Source organism: Rhinoderma darwinii, chromosome 2 (assembly GCF_050947455.1).
Source record: "Rhinoderma darwinii isolate aRhiDar2 chromosome 2, aRhiDar2.hap1, whole genome shotgun sequence".
NCBI classification, from domain to species: domain Eukaryota; kingdom Metazoa; phylum Chordata; class Amphibia; order Anura; family Rhinodermatidae; genus Rhinoderma; species Rhinoderma darwinii.
The window spans coordinates 341,012,613-341,037,212 of record NC_134688.1 but is presented as its reverse complement, the minus strand read 5'-3'; the positions used below and the strand labels follow the sequence as shown (position 1 = coordinate 341,037,212).

The following is a 24,600-nucleotide window of genomic DNA, read 5'->3' as shown; positions in this document are numbered from 1 at the left end:
ACAGTTTTCCGGTTTTGCATTGCAAAGGCTGAAATCTGCAGTGAAATTCAGGTTCTTCTCCGCAACGTCATGAGCTGCTGCGGAGGGAAAATTCTGCACTGCAGCCTGATTTCCGCACAGTTATTTTCTGCAACGTCTAAACTAACTTTCCTAAAAATGTGTAGAAACAAATGTAAAAAACGGCTGCTGCAGAATTCCACTGCGGACTGTCCGCAGCGGAATTCAACAGCAATTCCGCCACGTGTGAATGTGCCCTAAATGTGTTGTGCACACTAATATTTACATGCTACTGAGTTCCTTGGTATTCTATACACTGATATCAATCCTTCCACTTCAGTGATGTTAGTTTCCATAACACCAATATTATTAAGGAGTCTTATGTTCAGACTAAAAGCTTCTACTAAGCCCCACGCAGAGAGTCATTATGTATCATTTAAGTGCCAGCCTTCTTTATTTATTTCTTTTTTTAAGGGACCAAGCAAGAAGGTTCGAATACGAAGAACCCTTAAATATTGCGCCGTGGGTGGTGCAGTATGTGACTGCCTCGTCATAGTGCTTAGGCATTACTGGATTAAACTGATTGAAAAACTGAAGATATTTGACAGAGGGTAGAGGATGAGGAGAGAATGCAGCTTGGTCCCTGTGTAACACTGCAGGGTTTTAGGTTACAGTTTCAGCCACTCAAGCATTTTATCTTATCTTACAGAAATAGAAAGTTGTTTTTTTTTTCCAAGAGCTGGTACAGAGAAGACAGACGGTTGCGAATCTTGGCTGAGAAATCTGTGTACAAACCAGTGCAGCCCAGAAGCTGTTGCCAGCCTGAATTTCATTCCTATTTACCTATTCACTGTGGCGACAAGGGATAACAAAATTCCTTCATCAAAATTGTCTCTGCAGCGCAGTCCTTTAGTGTAACAGAAAGGAGCACTTTTATTTCTAGATGACGGCTTTTCGTGTGTAAAATACTTCCTTCTAATTGTCTCGCTGTTTTTATGGACTGTCAGAGCTTTCAATTGATTCATTCATTAGGGGATCACAATGGTTATGTGCAAAAAGATATCTGCTTTTCCCAGTATTCCTGTGGAGTGTGACCTCAACGGGCGAAACTGAAGACCGGAATGGCACACCGGAGGACGGAGACCACGGCGGCATGTTTTGGAGTTGTGACAAAGAAAATCCGCAGCCTTTTCCGGCACTTTCCAAAGTCAAAGTCATGGTCGGAAGGCTTTCAACTTCTCCCAACACCCAGCCATGAGCTACTGATAGTGAGAGGTATGTCTTTTGGAGTTATGAGAAGTAATGGTGTTTGCTACAAGTTAGGGAAAGTTGCCAAACAGTTTGCAGGGGTTCTTGCAAATTTGGCTAATTTAATAAGGCTACATTCACACGAGCGTGACAGATTTATGCAAGTAAAAAGCGCGCGTAAATCTGTCCGTGTGTGTTGCATTTTTACATCAGTGTGGAATACGTTTTTCACAAAATTGCAAGCACTCCTTTTTTTTCAATGTAATTGATGCGTGAAATACGGACAGAACATGCATGTGCGTCCATTTGCTGTCCGTGGTTTTCATGGCCCCATTGACTTAATTGGGTGACTAGGTGTGTGAAAATGCACCAGTATAGGACATGCAGTGAGTTTCACACAACAGACACTCGCTGCGTGAAATCTAACGCATGTGTGAATAGCCCCATTGAAATCAATGGGTCTGTGTGCTGTGCGTTGTTTCAACACACAGCACACGGACGAGATTCACGCTCGTGTGAATGAGCCCTAAAGGTAAATTACAAAGATAATGGTTAGTATGGAACGGGAGAAGTGCGAGTCTATTATAACCTTCCAGGGGTGTAGCTAAAGTGGTTGTTAAGTGTTAAGGGGGTGCCAGCAAGCCACTCTGCCTTGGCCAGGATATTTAGATCCATGGCTAGGGCAGCGATCTGAATCTTTTCCCCAAGTAAAGGAAAGCCTAGTTATAACCGTATACCCTACAAAACTATATTTCTAGTTATTAATTTATATTTGAAAATTAATTAATATTGAAATTGGCTTTTTATAATATTGACCATGAAATGTGTGTGTCCCTGAAATATGCAAATTAGATTAAGAGCCCTTCTGGTGTTATTGAATACCTGCTATGTACACCACTACAGAATATGTTTTACTTCATATAATTAATGGGGAAATAAATAGAACACGTACTGTAAAATAAAAGATAACAGTTCTGTGTCCTATAAAAAAAATCTGTTGTACTATACAACTTTACATACTATGTCCACATATTTAATATTATGCAGTATATTATACCATATATTAGTTTTATACATGTGAAGCTTTATACAAGGGGACAGTGAATCTAAAGAAGAAAACTCATAAGTTCAGCCTCAGGGTATGTTCACACGCTTAACCAAAAATGTCTGAAAATACGGAGCTGTTTTCAATGGAAAACAGCTCCTGATTTTAGCCATTTTTTTTTAGCAACTCGCGTTTTTCGCTGTGTTTTTTACGGCCGTTCTTGGAGATGTTTTTCTATAGAGTCAATGAAAATGGCCTCAAAAACGGTTCAAGAAGTGACATGAACATCTTTTTCGCGTTTTTTGAAAAACGAGGAGTAAAAAGACACCAGGCTACCGATTTTTCCGCCATTTTTCCGGACATTTACGCTCCAAAAAAACTACTGAAAACACTACGTGTGAACATACCCTAACAGGCAGCGCAAATCACAGCCGAAAAAGCAGGGTGCTTAGCTGAGCGATTCTGTATCATGGTTTCAGTGACGGTGGGGGTCCCAGCACGTGGGCCCCAACCGATCAAGACTTCTATGTCTCAAAACTTTTTCTAAAGTACAGTTACTTTTTAAGAATATTTTTAGAACTTAAAATATGTGAGATAAACTAAGGATCATCTATGTAGACATTTTTCTGGACTTTCTGTCAGTAATCCCAATAAAAGTAAATTAACGTCATTATTGGCAAGGGGAAGTATGGAGTGGGCTCACGGGCTTCCATATTAAGCGGATACCGGCTGTATCTTACAGCTGACACTTCACTGCAACGAGCGGGATCATCCCTTATATGCTGCGGTCAATAGCAACCGCATCATATAAGCCATTAGAAAGAGGGGGCGGCTCACTCTGACGTTGCAGGGTGCCGATGATTGTCATGGCAGCCTGGGGGCTTAATGAAGGCCCACAGGTCTGCTATCTTTGTTCTCCTGTTATATCCTGCCATAGCCTGTCAGAATCATGATACACTACAACACATTAGTCAAAAACCTTTAGAGACAACATGGCCATACCATAATTACAAATATTCATAAACCAAATTTTATTTAATTGTACATACATAATAAAAAAAACATACATAAGTTGGATTAAACCAAAGAACCTTCACAAAGGAGGAGAAAAAGACAAGTGGTGGGTGACCTGGTTATACATACTCTGTCTAGGCCTCAAAACAAGTGGCATAGATATACAGTAAATATAACAATAGGGAAAAATGTATACAAAATGGTAATAATTAGTAAAGAAAGGATTACAATATATGATACATAGAACTATAAGCGCCTTATATTGAGTAAAAACTCTGTCACCCAGAGTAATTATACATACAAGAAATAGCACAGAGGTAACCAAGCCGAGAGGATCAGTTCCAGGACACCACCACCAAACTGACGCGCATTTCACCAAAGCTTCAGTGAAACCTCATCTCCCTCAAAAAATTTTAATTAAAAGTGATCAAAAAGTCTTATGTACCCCAAAATACCAAAAAAAACAAAAAATAAGCCCTCACATCGCTCAATCGACGGAAAAATAAAAAAGTTATGGCTCTCAGATTATGGTGACACAAAACAAATTTTTTCCCTGTCAAAGTAGTAAAACATTAACAAAAACTATATAAATTTGGTATCGCCGTAATCGTATTGACCCACAGCATAAAGTTAACGTGTCGTTTTTATTGCATTGTAAAAACAAAACCCATAAAACAATATAGGAATCCAAGTTTTTTTTCCCATTCAAGCACACAAATAATTTTTTTACAGTTTCCCAGTACATAATAAGGTACAATACTGTAAATGGGGCTTGAAAAACGACAACTCATTCTGCAAAAATCATGCCCTCATACGGCTTTATCGACGGAAAAATAAAAAAAGTTATGGATTTTGAAATGTGGGGAGAAAAAAGCGAAGATTAAAATCCAAAAAATGGTTGCGGTGGGAAATGCCAGTTGATTTTATGTACATTAAGGTGTGTAGAAAGTTGTGTGCAGGAAAATGGAAGAAGAGGCATCACCTTCACATCAATACAATACAGTAACAACACCTTAAAGAGGCTCTGTCACCACATTATAAGTGCCCTGTCTCCTATATAAAGAGATGGGCGCTGTAATGTAGGTGACAGTAATGCTTTTTATTTCGAAAAACGATCTATTAAACCACTTTATGAGCGATTTTTAGCTTTATGCTAATGAGTTTCTTAATGCCCAAGTGGGCGTGTTTTTACGTTAGACCAAGTGGGGGTTGTACAGAGGAGTGTATGACGCTGACCAATCAGTTATATCGCTATGTGCAGCTTCATACACACACTATAACATTACTACAGTGTCCTGATAATGAATATACATCACTACTAGCCTGGATATGATGTTTATTCAGAATCCTGACACTTCTGAATCTTTTCTGTGAGATTCTAGCAAGGCAAACGTAATCTCGCGAGATTACGATGTAACCTGTCATTTGAAACGAGATTACGTTTGCCCTGCTGGAATCTCACAGAAAAGATTCAGACGTGTCAGGATTCTGAATACACATCACGTCCTGGCTGGAGGTAATGTATATTCATTATCAGGACACTACAGTAATGTTATAATGTGTGTATGAAGCTGCACATAACGATATAACTATATCGCTAGTGCAGTGTAAATGAATGGAGAAAAGTGCATGATGCTGATTGGTCAGCATCATACACTCCTCTGTACAACCCCCACTTGGTCTAAAGTAAAACACGCCCACTTGGGCATTAAGAATCTCATTAGCATAAAGCTAAAAATCGCGCATAAAGTGGTTTAAAATAGATAGTTTTTCTAAATAAAAAGCACTGCAGTCACCTACATTACAGCGCCGATCTCCTTATATAGGAGATAGGGCACTTATAATGTGGTGACAGAGCCTCTTTAAAGGGAATGTGTCGCTAGAATTATTATTATTTTTTTCTTCAGTTAAACAATTAGTATATAAGTGATTACACATTGTTTTAATTAATTTTTTACATTTTTTCCACAAGTCAGGAAATATTATAAATTAGATACTAATTTATAACATTTCCATGTGCTGGCCACTAGAGGGAGCAGTTCCCAAAATTGCAGCATGGTCACTGTGTTAAAGCAACCTCATTGATTTATGCTGCAAATTTGGGGTGGACACACTGTCCTCTAGTGTCCTCACACAATCCCCCCTCCCTTCTTCTGGCTAGTGCCAGGAGAAGGAGGGGTTTGAATCGTCAAACCTCCTACACTGTGTGCCGCCATTTTCTGAGCAAATGCACAGTGGTAGTAGGATTAGATACAGGGCTCAGCAGACTGTATAACACATGAACATACACGAACATAATACGCACATCATACACGAACATAAATTACCTGCTCCTGCCGCCGCTTTCGCTGGTCTAACAAAGTTCTTGCTGCCTACGCTCCTCTTCCTTGCACTTTCGCTTCGTTGAACATATGGCCGGAAGTCGTCATCTTACTGTCCGGCAGCGGGTTCCGTTCCACATGAAAATGGCTCCGGATTTCGCTCTACGAACTTGCTTCGTTTTGGTCTGTGTGGGAGCGGCGCATGCGCCATTCCCACACAGACGGCGCACGCTTCTGAGAATGGAACGGCTCCCGTTCGCATTCTCTATGGGGTTGTATGTGCCGTATTCCATCTCTGTATGTGTCGTTAATCGACACATACAGAGATGAAAAAAAATGGCAGTCCACATAGAGAAGTAAAAGTATGAATACAGTAAAAAGTAAAAAATGAGAACACAAATAAATAAAAATTTTGTTAATATTATATTAAAAGCAATATAATAATAATAATAATAATAATAATAATAATAAAAAATAATAATCATGACACCTTCCCTTTAAATACCACGACCTCTAAATGTTTACAAACTTGTCCTACAATCTATTGTTGTCATCTGTTAGGTAAAGTTTTTGCATCTTGGACCAAGTATTTCTCCTGCTAGTCTTTACACATATTAGCAACCACAGCAGTGAAAGGGTTATAGATGAAGCCAGTGACTACCACAATTCAGTAGCCCTCCCAGCAGCTTCTAAGTAGTTGGGATATGATCAATGACTTGTGTAACGCCAGAAGAAAGGTCACGAGCTCCTGTTCAGGTCTCAGTTACAGATGGAGAAACTAGTAAGAAGGCAAAGCTGAGAATCGATGAATCAGAGGGTTTCTTCAGTGAAACAATTTAAAGATACAGAAACCCCTTCCCTTTATTTTTCCCCATGCCATCTTATAATAACCTTAGTGGTGATCTTTATATAATTTCTTTATTTTTTTTAATTTTATTATAATGACAGATTAAATATTTTAATGTAGAATTTGTCAAGTATTAATAGGAAATACTTAAACATTCTGATTTCATTTGTAGCGAGGCACCAGTGTTGCCATAGTAACTCAGCAACACTGCCATCATTGCAGGAGGGAATCTTGGGCGCTTCTGGAAAGGCTTTTATACCCACTGTTACTATGGCAACATGCCAGCCATATAGATGGAAAACATTTATATAGGGTAAGCTATGCCAGATACTGAAGTAGTAAAAGATTCCTGTCACACAGGAATTAACTCTTTAAATTCAGAGTAGTAGCAATAGGACTTATTCATGCTAATTTAATACAATATCTTTTAGCAATACTGGAGTTTTGTGCCATTAGATCTGTTAAAACCTGTAGGGATCTACGGTTTTATTTGCCGTGCTATTATGTTGAACATCGCAAAACGTCATATATCCAAAAGCTGCATTCACTATTCAGCAGGCTGATGCGCTCAAATCTCTAAGGGTATGCTCACACGCAGTGGTTTCAGACGTAATTCGGGTGTTTTACGCCTCGAATTACGCCTGAAAAACGCCCCTAATACACCTACAAACATCTGCCCATTGCTTTCAATGGGAATTACGATGTTCTGTTCCCACGAGCCTTTATTTTATGCGTCGCTGTCAAAATACGGCACGTAAAATGACGCCTCGTCAAAAGATGTGCAGGACACTTCTTGGGACGTTTTTGGAGGCGTTTTTCATTGACTCCATTGAAAAAAGCTCCAAAAACGGCCGTAAAAAAATGCTGTGAAAAAACGCCGCAAAACTCGTGCCTTAGAAAACGTTTTCCCTTGAAAACAGCTCCGTATTTTCCGACGTTTTTAGTCTAGTGTGTGAACATACCCTCAGGTTTTAGCCCAGGCACTGTACAGAATATAAGAAAATTTACAAAAAGGGGTTTTCTGAGCTTAGAAAAAAATAGTTATTTTTCATTATCTTACTCAGCTCCGTATAGCACCACTGTTGTGGGCTGAGTTACCATGTGCAGGACTTTCTGTGGGGCTTTCTGTGGGCTAGGTCACCATGTGCAGGACTACAAATCTCATGACTCCTCTCCCCTCTCACAGACATTGCCTCTTTTTTACGGTGCAAGTTAGTTCAGTAATCACTTGCTGTCTACTACTGAGACTTCTGCTCTGCTGTTCTGCTGCTAGATGCTGCACTGCCCAGCATGTGAAACACGATCCTTTCAGAGACATAGAGGGAGGGGGAGAGCAGGGAGCAGTGGACATAATAAGCATGTGATGTGTGACATTCCAAACTACAAGGAAATAACGATTTAGCGTATGAGGTGTTACAGAAGTAGGAGAAAAACATCAGGAGCATGGTCACATGACTGCTTGTTAGATTGGCTTAAAGAGACATTTCAGCTACATACACTTCAATAATAGGCGACTAATCTTACTGCAGTTAAACTAAGAGCACACAATATTTAAATACCCTTTAACCCCCTAAGTACCAAGCTTATCTTTGTTTTTTCATTTTTATTTTTCCCTCCCTGGCTTCCAAGAGCCATTTCTTTGTTATTGTTCCTTCGACATAGCCGTATGAGGGCTTGTTTTTTTTTTGTGGGGTAAGTGGTGTTTTGTAAGGGCACTATTTATTATACCTTATAATGTACTGAGTAAATTATTTTGTGGAGTGGAATGGAAAAAATATAGTATTTCCCCCATAGTTTTTGGGGTTTCGTGTATACGATGTTCACTGTATGCTAAAAATGACATATGGACTTTATTCTGTGGTGTTATGACCAGCAGGTTGTGGACCCACTGGGCTTCTCCACCAGTTTGGCTTAGGGTTCATCTCTAAGGGCATTATCTAAGTAGCCTCACCAGTCTTCACTCTTTTACCCCTATACAGGGATCTGTTTTTTGCTGTGGCTAGGCTACTCGGTCGCTACCCCTTGAGGTGGTCCCAGGGAGTTGCTGCTGGCCAAGCAGACTAGAAACAGGCACTGGAAGATGGTACCTTGATGGATGGAAACTTCAGGCTTGACACCGATAGTAGGAGGCAGACTGACAGCGGGCGACTGGATGGAAGCTGATAGGCGATAGATGTACAATGTGGATAGCAGATGACTGGACACTGGCAGACAGGCAGGTAGCTGGACACTGACAACAGACAGCAATAGCGGACTTGAATTAGATGCACACAGGAACTTTTGCAGGATACAAACCAGGTTGTCCCACTGTTGCTCAGGCACCAGGTGGATAGTAGACAGTGGCGTAGCTATAGTGGTCGCAGCGGTCGCAACTGCGACCGGGCCCCACAGCTAGGGCGGCCCCGCAGGCCCCCCCTCACCACAGTAGCACAGTAGCGCTACAATGATTCCTCTGCACTTCTGGGTCCCTGCTGGGGTACAAAAGAGACCCAGTAATGTATTTTAAAGCATTGGTGGCAGCTCGGCGGTGAAATAGACATTGCATGGAGGAGGAAGACTCTTGCCCGCCCACTGTGCTGTCCACCCTATCAGCTCACTTCTAGCTGTTTCCCTCTTCCTCGTGGCCTGTGTAGAGGGAAAGGAATGGCTACAGCAAGAAGATCGTGTGCATGTCGGCTCCTCCCAGGAGTCCTGACTACTGCTGCTCTCTGACCACACACCAGATGTAAGTAAGTAGCTACTAGTAATGCAGCTATTAACCCCTTCATTGTGTGTAAATCTGTCATGCTGAGCAGTCACACTTCAGGGCTGAATCTTTAGCATAACAGACAAAGTATAAATATCTATTGTCACGAAGGGTCTGTGGACCCACTGGGCCGTACCGCCTTGGCGGTAAGGCAGCTGGCCAACAGGGCGCAGGTCTGAGTCTATGGTATATAGGAAAGCTGTGGCAGCACGGACAGTAGCTTGGCAGGAACTAGGCAGCAGGTGGACGACAGGCGTGGGTAGGCAGTCAAGCGTGGTATCCAGCACGGCACGACAATAGCAAGCACGGCACTAGATCGGGATACAGGAACAGGAACAGGAAACACTGGGAGCAGGAAACACTAGAGAACCAATTTGCATAGACAGACTAAGGGATACACAACAACGCTCAGGCATAGAACTAGGGGCCTAGACCCCTCTTATAGTCCAGGGTACTCACGGGTCAAAGGTCGTCCATGAGGTCCGGTGCGCGCGCTGCCCCTTTAAGATCCGGGGATCCGGCAGAGGTGAGTGGATGCGAGCGCTGGCGTCTCCTGAGTAGGAGGCTGGGGCCAGCGCTTGCCGACTTGTGGCTGCGGCTGTCAGCGGGAGGTTGAAGCTGACAGCCTGCAGGCACGGACATTACAGTATCCCTCCTCTTACGCCCCCTCTTCTTGTGACCAAAATGAAAGAGAAACTTCTTCAGAAGAGTAGGGGCATTGAGGTTCTCCTCTGGCTCCCAGGACCTCTCTTCGGGACCAAACCCCCTCCAATCCACCAAATAAAAAGTCTTTCCTCTCACTCTCTTGGTGTCCAAGATCTCCTTGACCTCAAAGAAGTCTGAGGGGCCACTGGGGGCAATCGCAGGGCTGGGAGTCTTGGAATAGCGGTTTAGGATCACAGGCTTCAGGAGGGAGACGTGGAAGGAGTTGGGAATCCTGAGGGTAGGAGGCAGCCGAAGCTTGTAGGCGACAGGGTTGATCTGTTGCAGGACCCTGAATGGTCCGAGGAACCTGACGGCACCCTCAGTCGGATATTCCTAGACGACAGCCAGACTTTAGTGCCAGGAAGGAACCGAGGGGGTTCTCTTCTCCTTGTATCAGCCTTACGTTTCATGCGCTCCACTGCCATTAGGATGGAGGATCGAGTCTGCTGCCAGATCTGCAAAAAGTCTCTAAACGTGGAGTCAGCTGCAGGTACCTCGGAAGTATCAGGCACCAGAAGAGGAATTTGTGGATGCTGGCCATAGACAATGCAGAACGGAGTATTCCTAGTAGACTCACTGGTGTGATTGTTGTAGGAGAACTCCGCCCATGGGAGCAGCTGCACCCAGTCATCATGCTGCTTGGAGATGAAGTGGCGTAGGTAGTTCTCCAAAATCTGGTTGATCCTCTTGACCTGACCATTAGACTGAGGATGGTAGGCAGAAGAAAAGTCCAACTTCATGCCAAGAAGTCCGCAGAGGGCTCTCCAGAACCTCGAGGTAAACTGAACCCCCGATCAGACACAATATGCTGTGGCAAGCCGTGCAGGAGGAAGATATGTTGAATAAATAATTTGGCCAACTGAGGAGTGGAAGGAGGACCGGTCAGAGGAACGAAGTGGGCCATCTTCGAAAATCGGTCCACCACTACCCAGACAGTACTGCATCCAGCAGAGAGAGGCAGGTCCGTGATAAAGTCCATCGCTATATGCTGCCAGGGAGCATTGGGCACAGGCAATGACTGGAGCAGGTCTGGAGTGGGTAGACTTGTTGGCTGCACAGGAAGAAACAGTGGGCCACCAGAAATGACGAGCAATCAAATCCCGGGTCTTACGTAACCCCGCGTGACCTGCCAGTCTAGAGGAGTGAACCCAGCGGAGGATTCTTCCACGATCATTCAAGCGCACAAAAGTCCTCCCAGGAGGAATGTCCCCAACCTGCAGAGGATTGACCGAGACAATGCAGGATGGATCAATAATATTCTGTGGATTCTCAATGGTGTCTTCTGTCTCGAAAGACCTGGACAAGGCATCGGCCCTCACATTCTTGTCGGCCGGGCGATAATGAAGCTCAAACAGAAACCTTGCAAAGAACAGTGACCACCTGGCCTAACGAGGGTTCAGCCGTTGGGCCGTCTGGAGGTAGGTCAGATTCTTGTGGTCCGTAAAAATCAAGATCGGGTGAGCTGCGCCCTCTAGTAGATGTCTCCACTCCTCCAGAGCCAATTTGATGGCCAGTAACTCCCGATCCCCAATCGAGTAGTTGCGTTCTGCAGAAGAGAAGAGCTTAGAGAAGTATCCACATACCCTTGGGACCTCTCTGGAACAGGAGTGCACCAGCACCGACAGAGGATGCGTCCACCTCCAACGAGAACTATAGGGAAACGTCTGGATGATGGAGGATAGAGGCTGACGTGAAGGCACTCTTCAGGCTGTTGAATGCGGACTCTGCCTCGGGAGTCCACACCTTGGCATTCATACCCTTCTTAGTAAGTTTAGAGATGGGAGAAGATAGTGAAGAGAAGTTCGGAATAAACTGCCTGTAAAAGTTAGCAAATCCCAAAAAGCGCTGTATGGTCCTCAAGCCTTGAGGGCGTGGCCACTCCAGGACAGACTTTACCTTCTCAGGGTCCATCTCCAGGCCTCGATTCAAGACGATGTAGCCCAGGAAGGGTAGAGCATCCTTGTCAAATACGCACTTCTCCAACTTGGCGTACAGACGATTCTCCCTTAACCGTAGCAGAACCTGACGGACATGTCTCTGGTGCGTCACAGGATCTGGGGAGAAAATCAAGATGTCATCAAGGTAGACTACAACACAAACATATAGGAGGTCACGGAAAATGGAATTAACGAACTCCTGGAAGACCGCGGGGGCATTACACAGGCCGAAGGGCATTACTAGATACTCATAGTGTCCATCACTGGTGTTAAATGCAGTCTTCCATTCATCGCCCTGGCGAATCCGGATTAGGTTGTAAGCCCCACGCAGGTCTAGTTAAGAAAAAAAATTTGCACCACGTATTCGATGAAACAGTTCGTAGATCAGTGGCAATGGATATTTATTCTTCACCGTGATCTGGTTAAGACCACGGTAGTCGATGCAAGGGCGAAGAAAGCCTTCTTTCTTTTTGACAAAGAAAAACCCGGCTCCTGCCGGGGAGGAAAATTTTCGTATGAAGCCCCTTTCTAGGTTTTCCTTCACATAGGCGGACATGGACAGAGTCTCTGGCAAGGAGAAGGGATATACCCTACCACGGGGAAGGGATGCACCAGGTATCAGTTCAATAGGGCAGTTATACGCTCGATGTGGAGGCAAAGTCTCCGCCTCCCTTTTGCTGAAGACGTCCTAAAAGGCAGCATAATGACCCGGCAATCCTGCCAATGACCGAGGTAGCGAAGGCTGAGCCAAACGAATCCTCACCAGGCAACGACTTTGACACTCAGGACCCCATTGAAGAACCTCTCCAGAATTCCAGTCCAGAACTGGGGCATGCAGTCGGAGCCAAGGCAGGCCCAGCAACACAGGGTTAACGGCTTTGGATAGGACATAGAACGACAGGAGTTCGGAGTGAAGAGCTCCCACTTGGAGCCTCAGTGGCTTGGTCACAGCAATAACTGGGTCTGGCAGAGGTAGTCCATTCACTGAGGCAGCTGTCAACGGACTCTCCAGGTGGGTGGTGGGTAACTGCAGAAGGTCTACCAGATCTCTGTGGATAAAATTAGCAGCGGAACCAGAGTCCAGATATGCAGAGACCTAATGCATCCTCTCGCCGACCACTATAGTCACGGGTATGGACAATTTAGACGGAAGTCCATCTTTACCCAGGGTCGCCACTCCAAGCAACCGTAGGTTTTGGGATTTTTGGGGGCACAGGCGCACCAGGTGGCCATCGAGGCCGCAATAAAGACAAAGTCCAGATGTGCGTCTGCGTAGTCTCTCTTGGGTAGATAACTTATAATGGTGCGTTATTACCGACTTTTCAGGAGGATCGGCATCTGAGGACAGCAGGGGTTGCTGCAACGTAGGGGCCAGACTAGGAAGGGCTCCCTCCCGTTGAACCTCTTGGAGGCGTTCACGGATCAGCATATCAATCCGGGCAGAGAGAAGGATGAGGTCATCCAGGGTAGACGGCAGATCCCGTGCGGCAAGTTCGTCTTTAATTCTGGAAGATAGTCCATGCCAGTCCATGCCAGAATGCAGTTACCAGAGCCTCATTGTTCTATGTGAGCTCTCCCGCCAGGGTGCGGAAGTGGATATCTATCTATCTATCTATCTATCTATCTATCTATCTATCTATCTATCTATCTATCTATCTATCTATCTATCTATCTATCCTATCTCTTATCCAACATGCATCTGTTATATTGTTGGTACAATATACTGCAATACTTACTTTTAACGTTGAGTGTATCTAGGGGAATTTTTGCCCATTCATCACAGAAGACATAGGTCAGACACTGATGTTGGACAGGAGGGCCTGCCTTGCGATCTCCTTTCTAGTTCACCGCAAAAGTGTTCGATAAGGTTGAGGTAATGGTCCTGTGCGGGCCAGTCAAGTATATATATATATATATATATATATATATATATATATAAATATTATCTATAGTGATATGCAGTGTGTATACATATATATATACATATATATATATGTGTGTAGGGTTAGATAAAAACATTTTTAATGTGCAAAGAAGCCTTTTACAAATTTAAGGTGGGTATGGGTGGCTTAACTTACCTCTGCCATAAGCGGTTTCTTTAACGGATCTAGAGAGGTTTCAGCAAAGGGGTTCCGTAAATCTTAAAGAGGCTCTGTCACCAGATTCTCAAATCCCTATCTCCTATTGCATGTGATCGGCGCTGCAATGTAGATAACAGTAACTTTTTTTTTTTTTTTTCTAATCGTTCATTTTTGGCCAAGTTATGAGCCATTTTATATATATGCAAATGAGGTTTGAAATGGACAACTGGGCGTTTTTTTTTTCGTTATGTCCAACTGGGCGTGTATTGTGTTTTTAACTGGGCGTGTTTACGTGTATGACGCTGACCAATCAGTGACCAGTCAGCATCATACACTCCTCTACATTTATTTACACAGTAGCGATGTGCAGCCACATAAACAGAGATTAACGTTAATCAAGTGTCCTGATAATGAATACCCATGATCATCCAGCCTGGACGTCATGTGTATTCAGAATCCTGACACTTCTGAATCTTTTCTTTCTTTGAGATTTCTAGAAAGGGAAACGAAATCTCGCGAGATTACGGAGGTAAACGAGATTTCGTTTCACTTGCTGGAAATCTCACAGAAAAGATTCAGAAGTGTCAGGATTCTGAATACACATGACGTCCAGGCTGGATGATCATGTGTATTCATTATCAGGACACTTGTGTATGTTGCTGCACATCGTTCTAGTAAGAACGCTGTGCTGCTGTGTAAATGAATGTAGAGGAGTGTATGATGCTGACTGGTCACTGATTGGTCAGCGTCATACACGTAAACACGCCCAGTTAAAAACACAATACACGCCCAGTTGGACATAACGAAAAAAAAACGCCCAGTTGTCCATTTCAAACCTCATTTGCATATATATATAAAATAGCTCATAACTTGGCCAAAAATGAAAGTTTAAAAAAAACCAAAAACGTTACTGTTATCTACATTGCAGCGCCGATCACATGAAATAGGAGATAGGGATTTGAGAATCTGGTGACAGAGCCTCTTTAAATGACTGCTGCTGTCATTCCTTCCCTTGGAATTATAAGAACAGAAAAAAGACCACTTACGTAAGCTTGGAAATGTTGGTAATTAAGCTCTAATTAGTACCTTCTTATTTCACAGGAACATGTACATTGTAATTGCCAGTTGATTCCATCAATGAATACGGAAAATTAGTAGTTTACACAAGCAAGCGCTGCCAAGCCCCAGCGCTGTAACCCTCTTCATTGTTAGAGGAGGTATAAAAAGTATCTGCGTTATCGTCGGAACATGAACTAAAGATTCAGTCGGATTATACAAGAAAAAATATAATTGCAAATGTTTCAATTTTCTAATACTGTTTTACAAAGTGTTCCTCTTGTGAACCTACTTATTAAAGAAATTCTCCAGCTAAAATCATTGGACTTGTTAGCATTGCAGTCTGTGTGCCTAATACACAAACACAAAGCACCAGCAGATTTAGGAGGGGAGCAATGGAGATGAACAACTCTCCCAGAGCTGCTATCTAAATTTAGTAAAGACCATTCCTCTCTTTCCCGTGCCGATCTTGGAGTTTTTGCCGAGACAAAGAATTCAAGTGTGTGCGGCCATTTACTATGAATAAAAAGCTATCAACCAACCATCACATAACAGGAAGCGTTTCACATGCCAAGATAGAAATTGCTGAATGGCTTAAAGAGGCTCTGTCACCACATTATAAGTGCCCTGTCTCCTATATAAGGAGATGGGCGCTGTACTGTAGGTGACAGTAATGCTTCTTATTTAAAAAAACGATCTTTTTTCACAACGTTAGGAGCGATTTTGGTTTATGCTAATGAGCTTTCTTAATGCCCAAGTGGGCGTACTTTTACTTTCGACCAAGTGGGCGTTGTACAGAGGAGTGCATGACGCTGACCAATCGGCATCATGCACTCCTCTCCATTCATTTACACTGCACTAGCGATATAGTTATATCACTATGTGCAGCTACATACACAAGCCCTAACATTACTACAGTGTCCTGATAATGAATACACATGAAATCCAGCCTGGACGTCATGTGTACTCAGAATCCTGACACTTCTGACTCTTTTTTGTGAGATTCCAGCAACGGAAACTAAATCTCGCGAGATCACGGAGCTAAACGAGATTTGGTTTCACTTGCCGGAATCTCACAAAAAAAGCATCAGAAGTGTCAGGATTCTGAGTACACATGACGTCCAGGCTGGATTTCATGTGTATTCATTATCAGGACACTGTAGTAATGTTAGGGCTTGTGTATGTAGCTGCACATAGTGATATAACTATATCGCTAGTGCAGAGTAAATGAATGGAGAGGAGTGCATGATGCTGATTGGTTAGCGTCATGCACTCCTCTGTACAACGCCCACTTGGTCGAAAGTAAAAGTACGCCCACTTGGGCATTAAGAAAGCTCATTAGCATAAACCAAAATCGCTCCTAACGTTGTGAAAAAAGATCGTTTTTTTAAATAAAAAGCACTGCTGTCACCTACATTACAGCGCCCATCTCCTTATGTAGGAGATAGGGCACTTATAATGTGGTGACAGAGCCTCTTTAACTAGGTTATGATAACTTGACCTAGAATTCAAAGTTATTTGGATCCACTTAGAAGAAAACATTTGTCCTAATAGATAATAAAGCAGTGCTTCAAACTAAAGGGAAAAAAAAATCACTTAGGGCATGTTCACACGGCAGCCTCCGTTACGGCTGAAATTACAGAGCTGTTTTCTGGAGAAAACAGCTCCGGCATTTCAGACGTAATGGCATGTGCAGGCGCTTTTCGCTGCATCCATTACGGACATAATTGGAGCTGTTTTTCCATGGTGTCAATGGAAAACGGCTCCAATTACGTCTCAAGAAGTGACAGGCACTTCTTTGACGCGGGCGTCTTTTTTACGCACCGTCTTTTGACAGCGGCGCGTAGAAAAAATGACCGTCGGCACAGAACATCGTAAAGCCCATTCAAATGAATGGGCAGATGTTTGCCGGCGCATTGGAGCCGTATTTTCGGACGTAATTCGAGGTTAAAACGCCTGAATTACGTCCGTAAATAGGGTGTGTGAACCCAGCCTTAGGCAACTTTGGCTCTTAAAGGGTTTGTCAACTTTTTATTTTTTCTATTAATTTATTTATAGAATAGGAAATCATATAGATTTGTAATATACATGTATTTAAAATTCTGCTCACATACATTTCTTATATCAGTGCAGTTGTCTCTGTCTAAAAATAAATGGTATAGCCCACAGATTTGTCCATAAAAAAAAGCACCCACAGGATAACTGAATGGACAGTCTTGTGACCACTGGCATTCATGTAACACTGTCCAGGTATGTTACAGGTTAATAATAAATTATTGAGGAGCAGAAATTATAAAGTATTTCTACCTGTCTCTATCAGTGTCTGTGAGGAGCAGCTCTTACATTCTTTTCCCTGTCTCCTCTGTGTGGTGTTTTTTTTAATTTTATTTAACCTGTTGCCGACACAGGACGAGAATGCTCGTCCTGAGCGGCGGGTACTTCGCGCATTAGGACGAGCATTCTCGTCCTGTGTGACAGGCATCTGTGCGAGCGATCGAGAGCGGGGCAACAGCTGTAATACACAGCCACGGCCCTGCTCTAACAGCGGAGAGAAGAGAAACATCCTCTCTCCGCCGTTACCCCTTGAATGCCGTGATAAAAGCTGATCGCTGCGTTCAAGGAGAGGGGACTGCACTTTGATCGCGTCACGGAAAATAACTGTGATGCAATCAAAGCCCATAACTTGTATGGCCAGACAGCCCAGGGTCCATTGAAGGACCCCACGGCTGTCTGAACGTATTTCCTGTTGTTAGAGCATACTGAGGTATGCCCTAACAACTGCCTGTGTACAATCAGTACACAGGCTAATGTACTGGCATATAGTTCTATGCCAGTACATTACAGTTAAAAAATCAAAATCAAAATGAAAAATCCCTTTATGGGATTAAAAACAAAAAGTTAAATGAAAGTAAAAAAAATACATAGAAACACACATTTTATTATAATAAATAAACTTTTTAGCGTATGGTGTAAAAAAAAAAAAATATTAAAACTGCAACTGAACTGCTTTTTTCTGCATTTTCGCCCCAAAAAAAAATGTATATAAATTAAACGATAATGTATTTGTACCAAAAAATGGTACCTACGTAAAGTACAACTCGTCCCGCAAAAAAACAAAGTCTCATACAACTATGTCGTACAAAAAATAAAAAAGTTATGAGCGTCGGGATGCAAAGAGGGAAATATAAAAAAATTGTTCTGTCCTCAAGGTCAAAATTGGCCGTGTCCTTAAGGGGTTAACTTTATTAAGAACATGACAACATTCCCTAGAGACAGGCAGTTATTAGAGACTGAATACAGACACAGTGAATCAATTGTTTATCCTTATTCCACTCCTATCCACTTAGTCCATTGATGTATCCGCTATGTGGCCCCAACACTGTGTGTGTGTGTGTGTGTGTGTGTTGGTCAAATGACTGTTACCATTACTAAGCTACACCATTCCACTGTGACAGGGGCCTCATGCACTATAGTGTATGTGATAAGGATTTCTAATACATGTATATTAGAAAACGGTATGATTTCCTATTCTACAAATAAGTAAAAAAATAAATATAAACTGGACGACCCCTTTAAGTCTTTTAATTTAGGAGCCAAATTATATTTTTTGGGTTGCCATCTGGAGCCCTATAATGTACCTGTAGACCTATAAAGTCTAATAAGGGAGAAGGAATTGTTGAAACTAGAAAAAGGCTAAAACCTGTTGTCTGCTATTAAAGGGTTGAAAACTTTCTTGATATTAAGAGGTTAAACCTACCTGATCTATAGTTGTCACTTTGAATAAAGGCTACAGCACTATCATGAGATATGTCTATAAATTCTAGGTCTGCTAAACTGCACTTATCCTTATACACAGATTATAAATTATCTCGTCACTGGGAATGTCAGAGCCTGATACATCTAGAGCAAAATGATGGACCTGACCGGATATCTGATGAGAAAACATTCATCCTCCAGCTTCAGAAGGTAACGTTTGTGCTCCATGTTTTATCACTATGTTACCAGATACAGGGGCTATTTTCAGCTACGCTTTCCGAGTCGTATTTTTAGAAAATCTTATAAATGATTTATTATTCAGGTGCAGAATATTGTGTTTCTCTTTATCCTTCTTGGTGCTCTGTCTCAACAGCACTGATCAAACATACACCACTAATACCACAATTTTTCTAGCACACTCTCCTAGCAACACCGTCTGTTTCCATGACTAGGAGAAAACTATTGTGCAGGCCTAGTGCTGGGTGATATATTTATCCAATATACTCCAAGAACTAACAATTACACTAAAGCTTGATTTTTAAAAGGATTTTCAAGGAGTCTTGAAGAAAGGTCTGGACATCTTAATGTAAACATCATCTACTGATAAAGTCTGGTTATAAGCTAATATACTATAACAGATTGCCAATTTCCATCTGAAGAAAAAGGCTGAAGGTCTTTTTCTTATTTCGTCTCATATATCCACAGCAGCATAGGCTGTTCACAATCAGGATCGCTGCATTAGGTATCACTCCAACAGTCGGAGAGAATGGAGCTTTTGTCATGTGACAGCTGTTCAGCTCTTTTTTTATCAGCCATAGGTATAGACTAAGTGCAGAATACTTTTTCACTGGACCATCATGGTGTGATGCTTGATGACCATGCCAGCCGGGACTGGTTATTATCTACTTATTAAACACCGAATATTATTCCAGTGGGTCATCAGTTAGTTGAGTCTTTCCAATTAGGTCACCAGGTATTGGATCTTGCACATTGGGTCATAAGGAAGTTATCTAATAGGGTCTTCAGGGAATGGACATAATCAGGCCACCAAAGGAGGACAATGCTTCACTGTGTCACCAGGGAGGGAATACTAATGAGGGTGTAACAACAGTATTTTAACGCTCTAACATCCTGTGTTAGCACAAATCCATCCAGTCTCCTCACAAAACATTTGTTCCAATCCTGACTAACGAGTAGTATCTACGAGTAGACGTCCACCTGCACAGGTGTTGCTCTCATACCTCCCAACCGTCCCGGATCCGGCGGGACAGTCCCGGTTTCTGACCGCTGTCCCGCCGTCCCGGGCGGTCTACAAAATGTCCCGCTGGGCGCTGCATCAAAACAGCTGATCGCTGCTGAATGCAGCAGCGATCAGAAGAATGCCAGAGTCTTGCAGCGGTGTTCTCACTGGGATCGATGCCGGCCAGGAAGTGGACCAGTCCAGTCACCTGACCTGTCATCTGATCTCACCGGTCAGGTGACTGGACTGGTCCACTCCCGGGCCGGCATCGACATCAGTGAGAATGCCGCTGCAAGACTCCTGCCTTGTTCTGACAGTGAGTGACGTCAAAGCAGAGCGGAGAGTGGCAGCAGTAGGGCCGGCTACCTCTACCGCTCGCCAATCTGGTGGCAATATGGCACAAAGTATAAGGGGGTTGTGTTGCGCTACCTACAGGGGGCCTGTGTGTGGAGCTATCTACTGGGGGGCTGTGTGTGGAGCTATCTACAGGGGGGGCTGTGTCTGGAGCTATGTACAGGGGGGCTGTGTGTGGAGCTATCTACAGGGGGGTTGTGTGTGGCTATATCTACAGGGAGGCTGTTTGTGGCGCTATCTACAGGGGGGCTGTGTGTGGCGCTATCTACAGGGGGGCTGTGTGTGGAGCTATCTACAGGGGGTTGTGTGTGGCGCTATCTACAGGGAGGCTGTTTGTGGAGCTATCTACAGGGGGGCTGTGTGTGGAGCTATCTACAGGGGGCCTGTGTGTGGAGCTATCTACAAAGGGCTGTGTCTGGAGCTATCTACAGGGGGGCTGTGTGTGGAGCTATCTACAGGGGGGCTGTGTCTGGAGCTATCTACAGGGGGGTCTGTGTGTGTGGCGCTATGTACAGGGGGGCTGTGTCTGGAGCTATCTACAGGGGGGTCTGTGTGTGTGGCGCTATCTACAGGGGGCTGTGTCTGGAGTTATCTACAGGGGGGCTGTGTGTGGAGCTATCTACAGGGGGCTGTGTGTGGAGCTATCTACAGGGGGGCTGTGTATGGAGCTATCTACAGGGGGGCTGTGTCTGGAGCTATCTACAGGGGGCTGTGTGTGGAGCTATCTACAGGGGGCTGTGTCTGGAGCTATCTACAGGGGGGCTGTGTCTGGAGCTATCTACAGGGGGGTCTGTGTGTGGTGCTATCTACAGGGGGGCTGTGTGTGGAGCTATCTACAGGGGGCTGTGTGTGGCGCTATCTACAGGGGGGCTGTGTCTGGAGTTATCTACAGGGGGACCGTGTGTGGTGTTATGTACAGGGGGGCTTTGTGTGGAGCAATCTACAGGGGGGCTGTGTGTGGAGCTATCTACAGGGGGGCTATATCTGGTGCTATGTACAGGGGGCTGTGTCTGGCGCTATCTACAGGGGGCTTCTGGTGGATGATTTTTCCATTGACGGGTAGCAGAGTTACACAACTGGAAAAAAAAAATCCCCATCATGTAACTCTGCTACCTGTCAATTGAGAAGTCATCAACCACAGAGTCTCCCTCTTGACTTTCATTGTCCTCAGCCTTTTGGTTTGTCCTGCAACTGCTGCCACCGTGATGAGCAAATGTTATACCCAAGTTAGGAAAAGTAACATAAAGACGATATAACCGGATCCATAATATCTGTGATATCCAGACAGTTTAGAGATCCGCAGTGAGAATGTGCGCCTGTTATTTGCAGAAGGATCTGGCCGTGATTTGATGTGCTTATGCGGGATATTGGGCGTGGTTAGGGGTGTGGCTTAAAATGTCCCTCTTTCCGAATTCAAAAGTTGGGAGGTATGGTTGCTCTGTCTGGTTCCACAGCGACTTGTATTTCCACACAATCTCCACTCCCATATACACCGCGTTCCAAATTATTATGCAAATGTTATTTTTCGCTGATTTTCCTAAATAGTCGATGCAAATGACAGTCAGTATAATCTTCAAGCCATCAACCGTTGGAGAATAATGCAAATTTTATTGAACAAATCTCCTAATGATTTTTTTTTAGAAGTAAAAAACTGAAAATGCACTGTTTCAAATTATTATGCACAACAGAGATCAAACCATTTTAAAGGTTGTAAAGAGAACTAAAATTTTAATTTGTTGAATTTTCAGCAACAGGAGGTCATATTTACAGAAATCAAAAGCTCTTTCAATCAAAAAAAACTTAACAGGCCAAGTTACATGTTAACATAGGACCCCTTCTTTGATATCACCTTCACATTTCTTGCATCCATTGAATTTGTGAGTATTTGGACAGTTTCGGCTTGAATATCTTTGCAGGATGTCAGAATAGCCTCCCAGAGCTTCTGTTTTGATGTGAACTGCCTCCCACCCTCATAGATATTTTGCTTGAGGATGCTCCAAAGGTTCTCAATAGGGTTGAGGTCAGGGGAACATGGGGTCCACACCATGAGTTTCTCTCCTTTTATGCCCATAGCAGCCAATGACACAGAGGTATTCTTTGCAGCATGAGATGGTGCATTGTCATGCATGAAGATAATTTTGCTACGGAAGGCACGGTTCTTCTTTTTGTACCACGGAAGAAAGTGGTCAGTCATAATCTCTACGTACTTTGCAGAGGTTATTTTCACACCGTCGAGGGACCCTAAAGAGGCCTACCAGCCCTCTCCCCATGATTCCAGCCGAAAACATGACTCCGCCACCTCCTTGCTGACGTCGCAGCCTTGTTGGGACATGGTGGCCATTCACCAACCATCCCCTACTCCATCCATCTGGACCACCCAGGGTTGCACAGCACTCATCAGTAAACAACACGGTTTGAAAATTAGTCTTCATGTATTTCTGAGCCCACTGCAACCGTTTCTGCTTGTGAGCGTTGTTTAGGGGTGGACGAATAATAGCTTTATGCGCACTTGCAAACCTCTGGAGGATCCTACACCTTGAGGTTTGCGGGACTCCAGAGGCACCAGCGTCTTCAAATACCTGTTTGCTGCTTTGCAATGGCATTTTAGCAGCTGCTCTCCTAAACCTATTAATTTGTCTGGCAGAAACCTTCCTCATTATGCCTTTATCTGAACGAACCCGTCTGTGATCTGAATCAGCCACAAATCTTTTCACGGTACGATGATCACGCTTACGTTTTCTTGAAATATCCAATGTTTTCATATCTTGTCCAAGGTATTGCACTATTTCACGCTTTTCGGCAGCAGAGAGATCCTTTTTCTTTCCCATATTGCTTGAAACCTGTGGCCTGCTTAATAATTGTGGAACATCCTTCTTAAGTAGTTTTCCTTTGATTGGGCACACCTGGCAAACTAATTATCACAGGTGTCTGAGAATGATTACAATGATCCAAAGAGCCCTAAGACACAATACCATCCATGAGTTTAATTGAAAAACGAATAATTAAATGTTTATGACACTTAAATCCAATGTGCATAATAATTTGGAACACGGTGTAGATGTAGTAAGACCTTATAAAGGATCAAGGGTACATAGAGCAGCACTGCAGGATATTTATATTAAATTAGAAAGGTTTTAATCATACTCACAAGGTTAAAGAGTATCCGTCACTACTTTTATTAATTCCCTATCTTCTAACTAATCTAATAGGCGATATGATGCTAATAACTATAGTGTAATTTGTTTTTAAAAAAAGTTTATTATTTGCAAAGTTATGAGCATTTTCTAAATATGCTAATGTGGCTATACTTGCCAAATAGGAGGTGATTCTTTCTTTTCACTCTGGGTGGTGCAATATTTTCTGTATAACGCTATCCAATTGTCATACAACTTCTCCCCCTTCCCTGCCCAGCAACACAGCCTGATCATATAGTATACAGATTCCTTTCCCGACTGTGTTTTCAACTGGTGATATCTCCGGTTGTTTCTCAGTGAAAACTGCAATAGTGTCGTATGAAAGATTAGAATCTCATCTTTCATATGCCACCAGAACCACTGTTCTAGGTGGTCCACAGCCCGAGATATGGCTGTTTTAAGTGATCCCCCTTTCCTCCAGCCAGAGTCTATCACACTGTGAGAAGCAGCTTCATGCTGATAGGACAGCGTCAGAGGCTGTGAGGTAGCTCCACCTCAGGAGAATCGCTGCCGTTTCCTCCAACTTGTCTAATAAAGGCTCATTTGCATATTTAGAAAAAAGCTCATAACTTTTATAATAATAAACTCTTTGGGACACGGTTTTCACTAGCATTATCAGTGTGACAGCGCCTATTGATTAGTTAGAAGATTGGGCATTACTAAACTAGTGACAGATCCCCTTTAAGAAAAAAATACAAAGGTATCTAAAATCAAATAGAGAGCCCGTCCAAAATACCATGCATCAGATGGAAAATGCGTATGGAAAGTTACCTCAATATTACAGAAGTCGAAAAAAGCATATGTATCTACTATGAAATATAACCCTTGATAATTATCCCTAAAATCAGGTGTATAAACTCACAGGACAAACAAGAAAAATAATAAACGGTATGTGGAGAGCTCCAGTGTATGATAACTGGAAAAGCCCGTGAAAAATCTACCAACAGTAGACTACCGGGATATAAATGAACGGTCTGTCTTCCCCCAAACTAATGACACCAGAGACGTAGTATGGGTATAAAAGTGGGGGTAGGCCACAGCTTTATTAAAGCATGGAGG

The 24,600-nt window shown here is 43.2% G+C and overlaps 1 protein-coding gene across 1 annotated transcript in view; it reads left to right on the top strand.

Moving 5' to 3' along the window:
- Window positions 1-446: 446 nt before the first annotated feature.
- RASSF5 (Ras association domain family member 5) overlaps window positions 447-24,600 on the top strand; it is a 75,953-nt gene continuing 51,799 nt past the window's right edge. Inside the window, exons 1-2 of the mRNA XM_075853711.1 lie at window positions 447-1,272; window positions 18,854-18,963. Coding sequence (XP_075709826.1) covers window positions 1,119-1,272; window positions 18,854-18,963 — 264 coding nt within the window. The 5' untranslated portion in view covers window positions 447-1,118. The remainder of the gene's footprint in view (window positions 1,273-18,853; window positions 18,964-24,600) is intronic.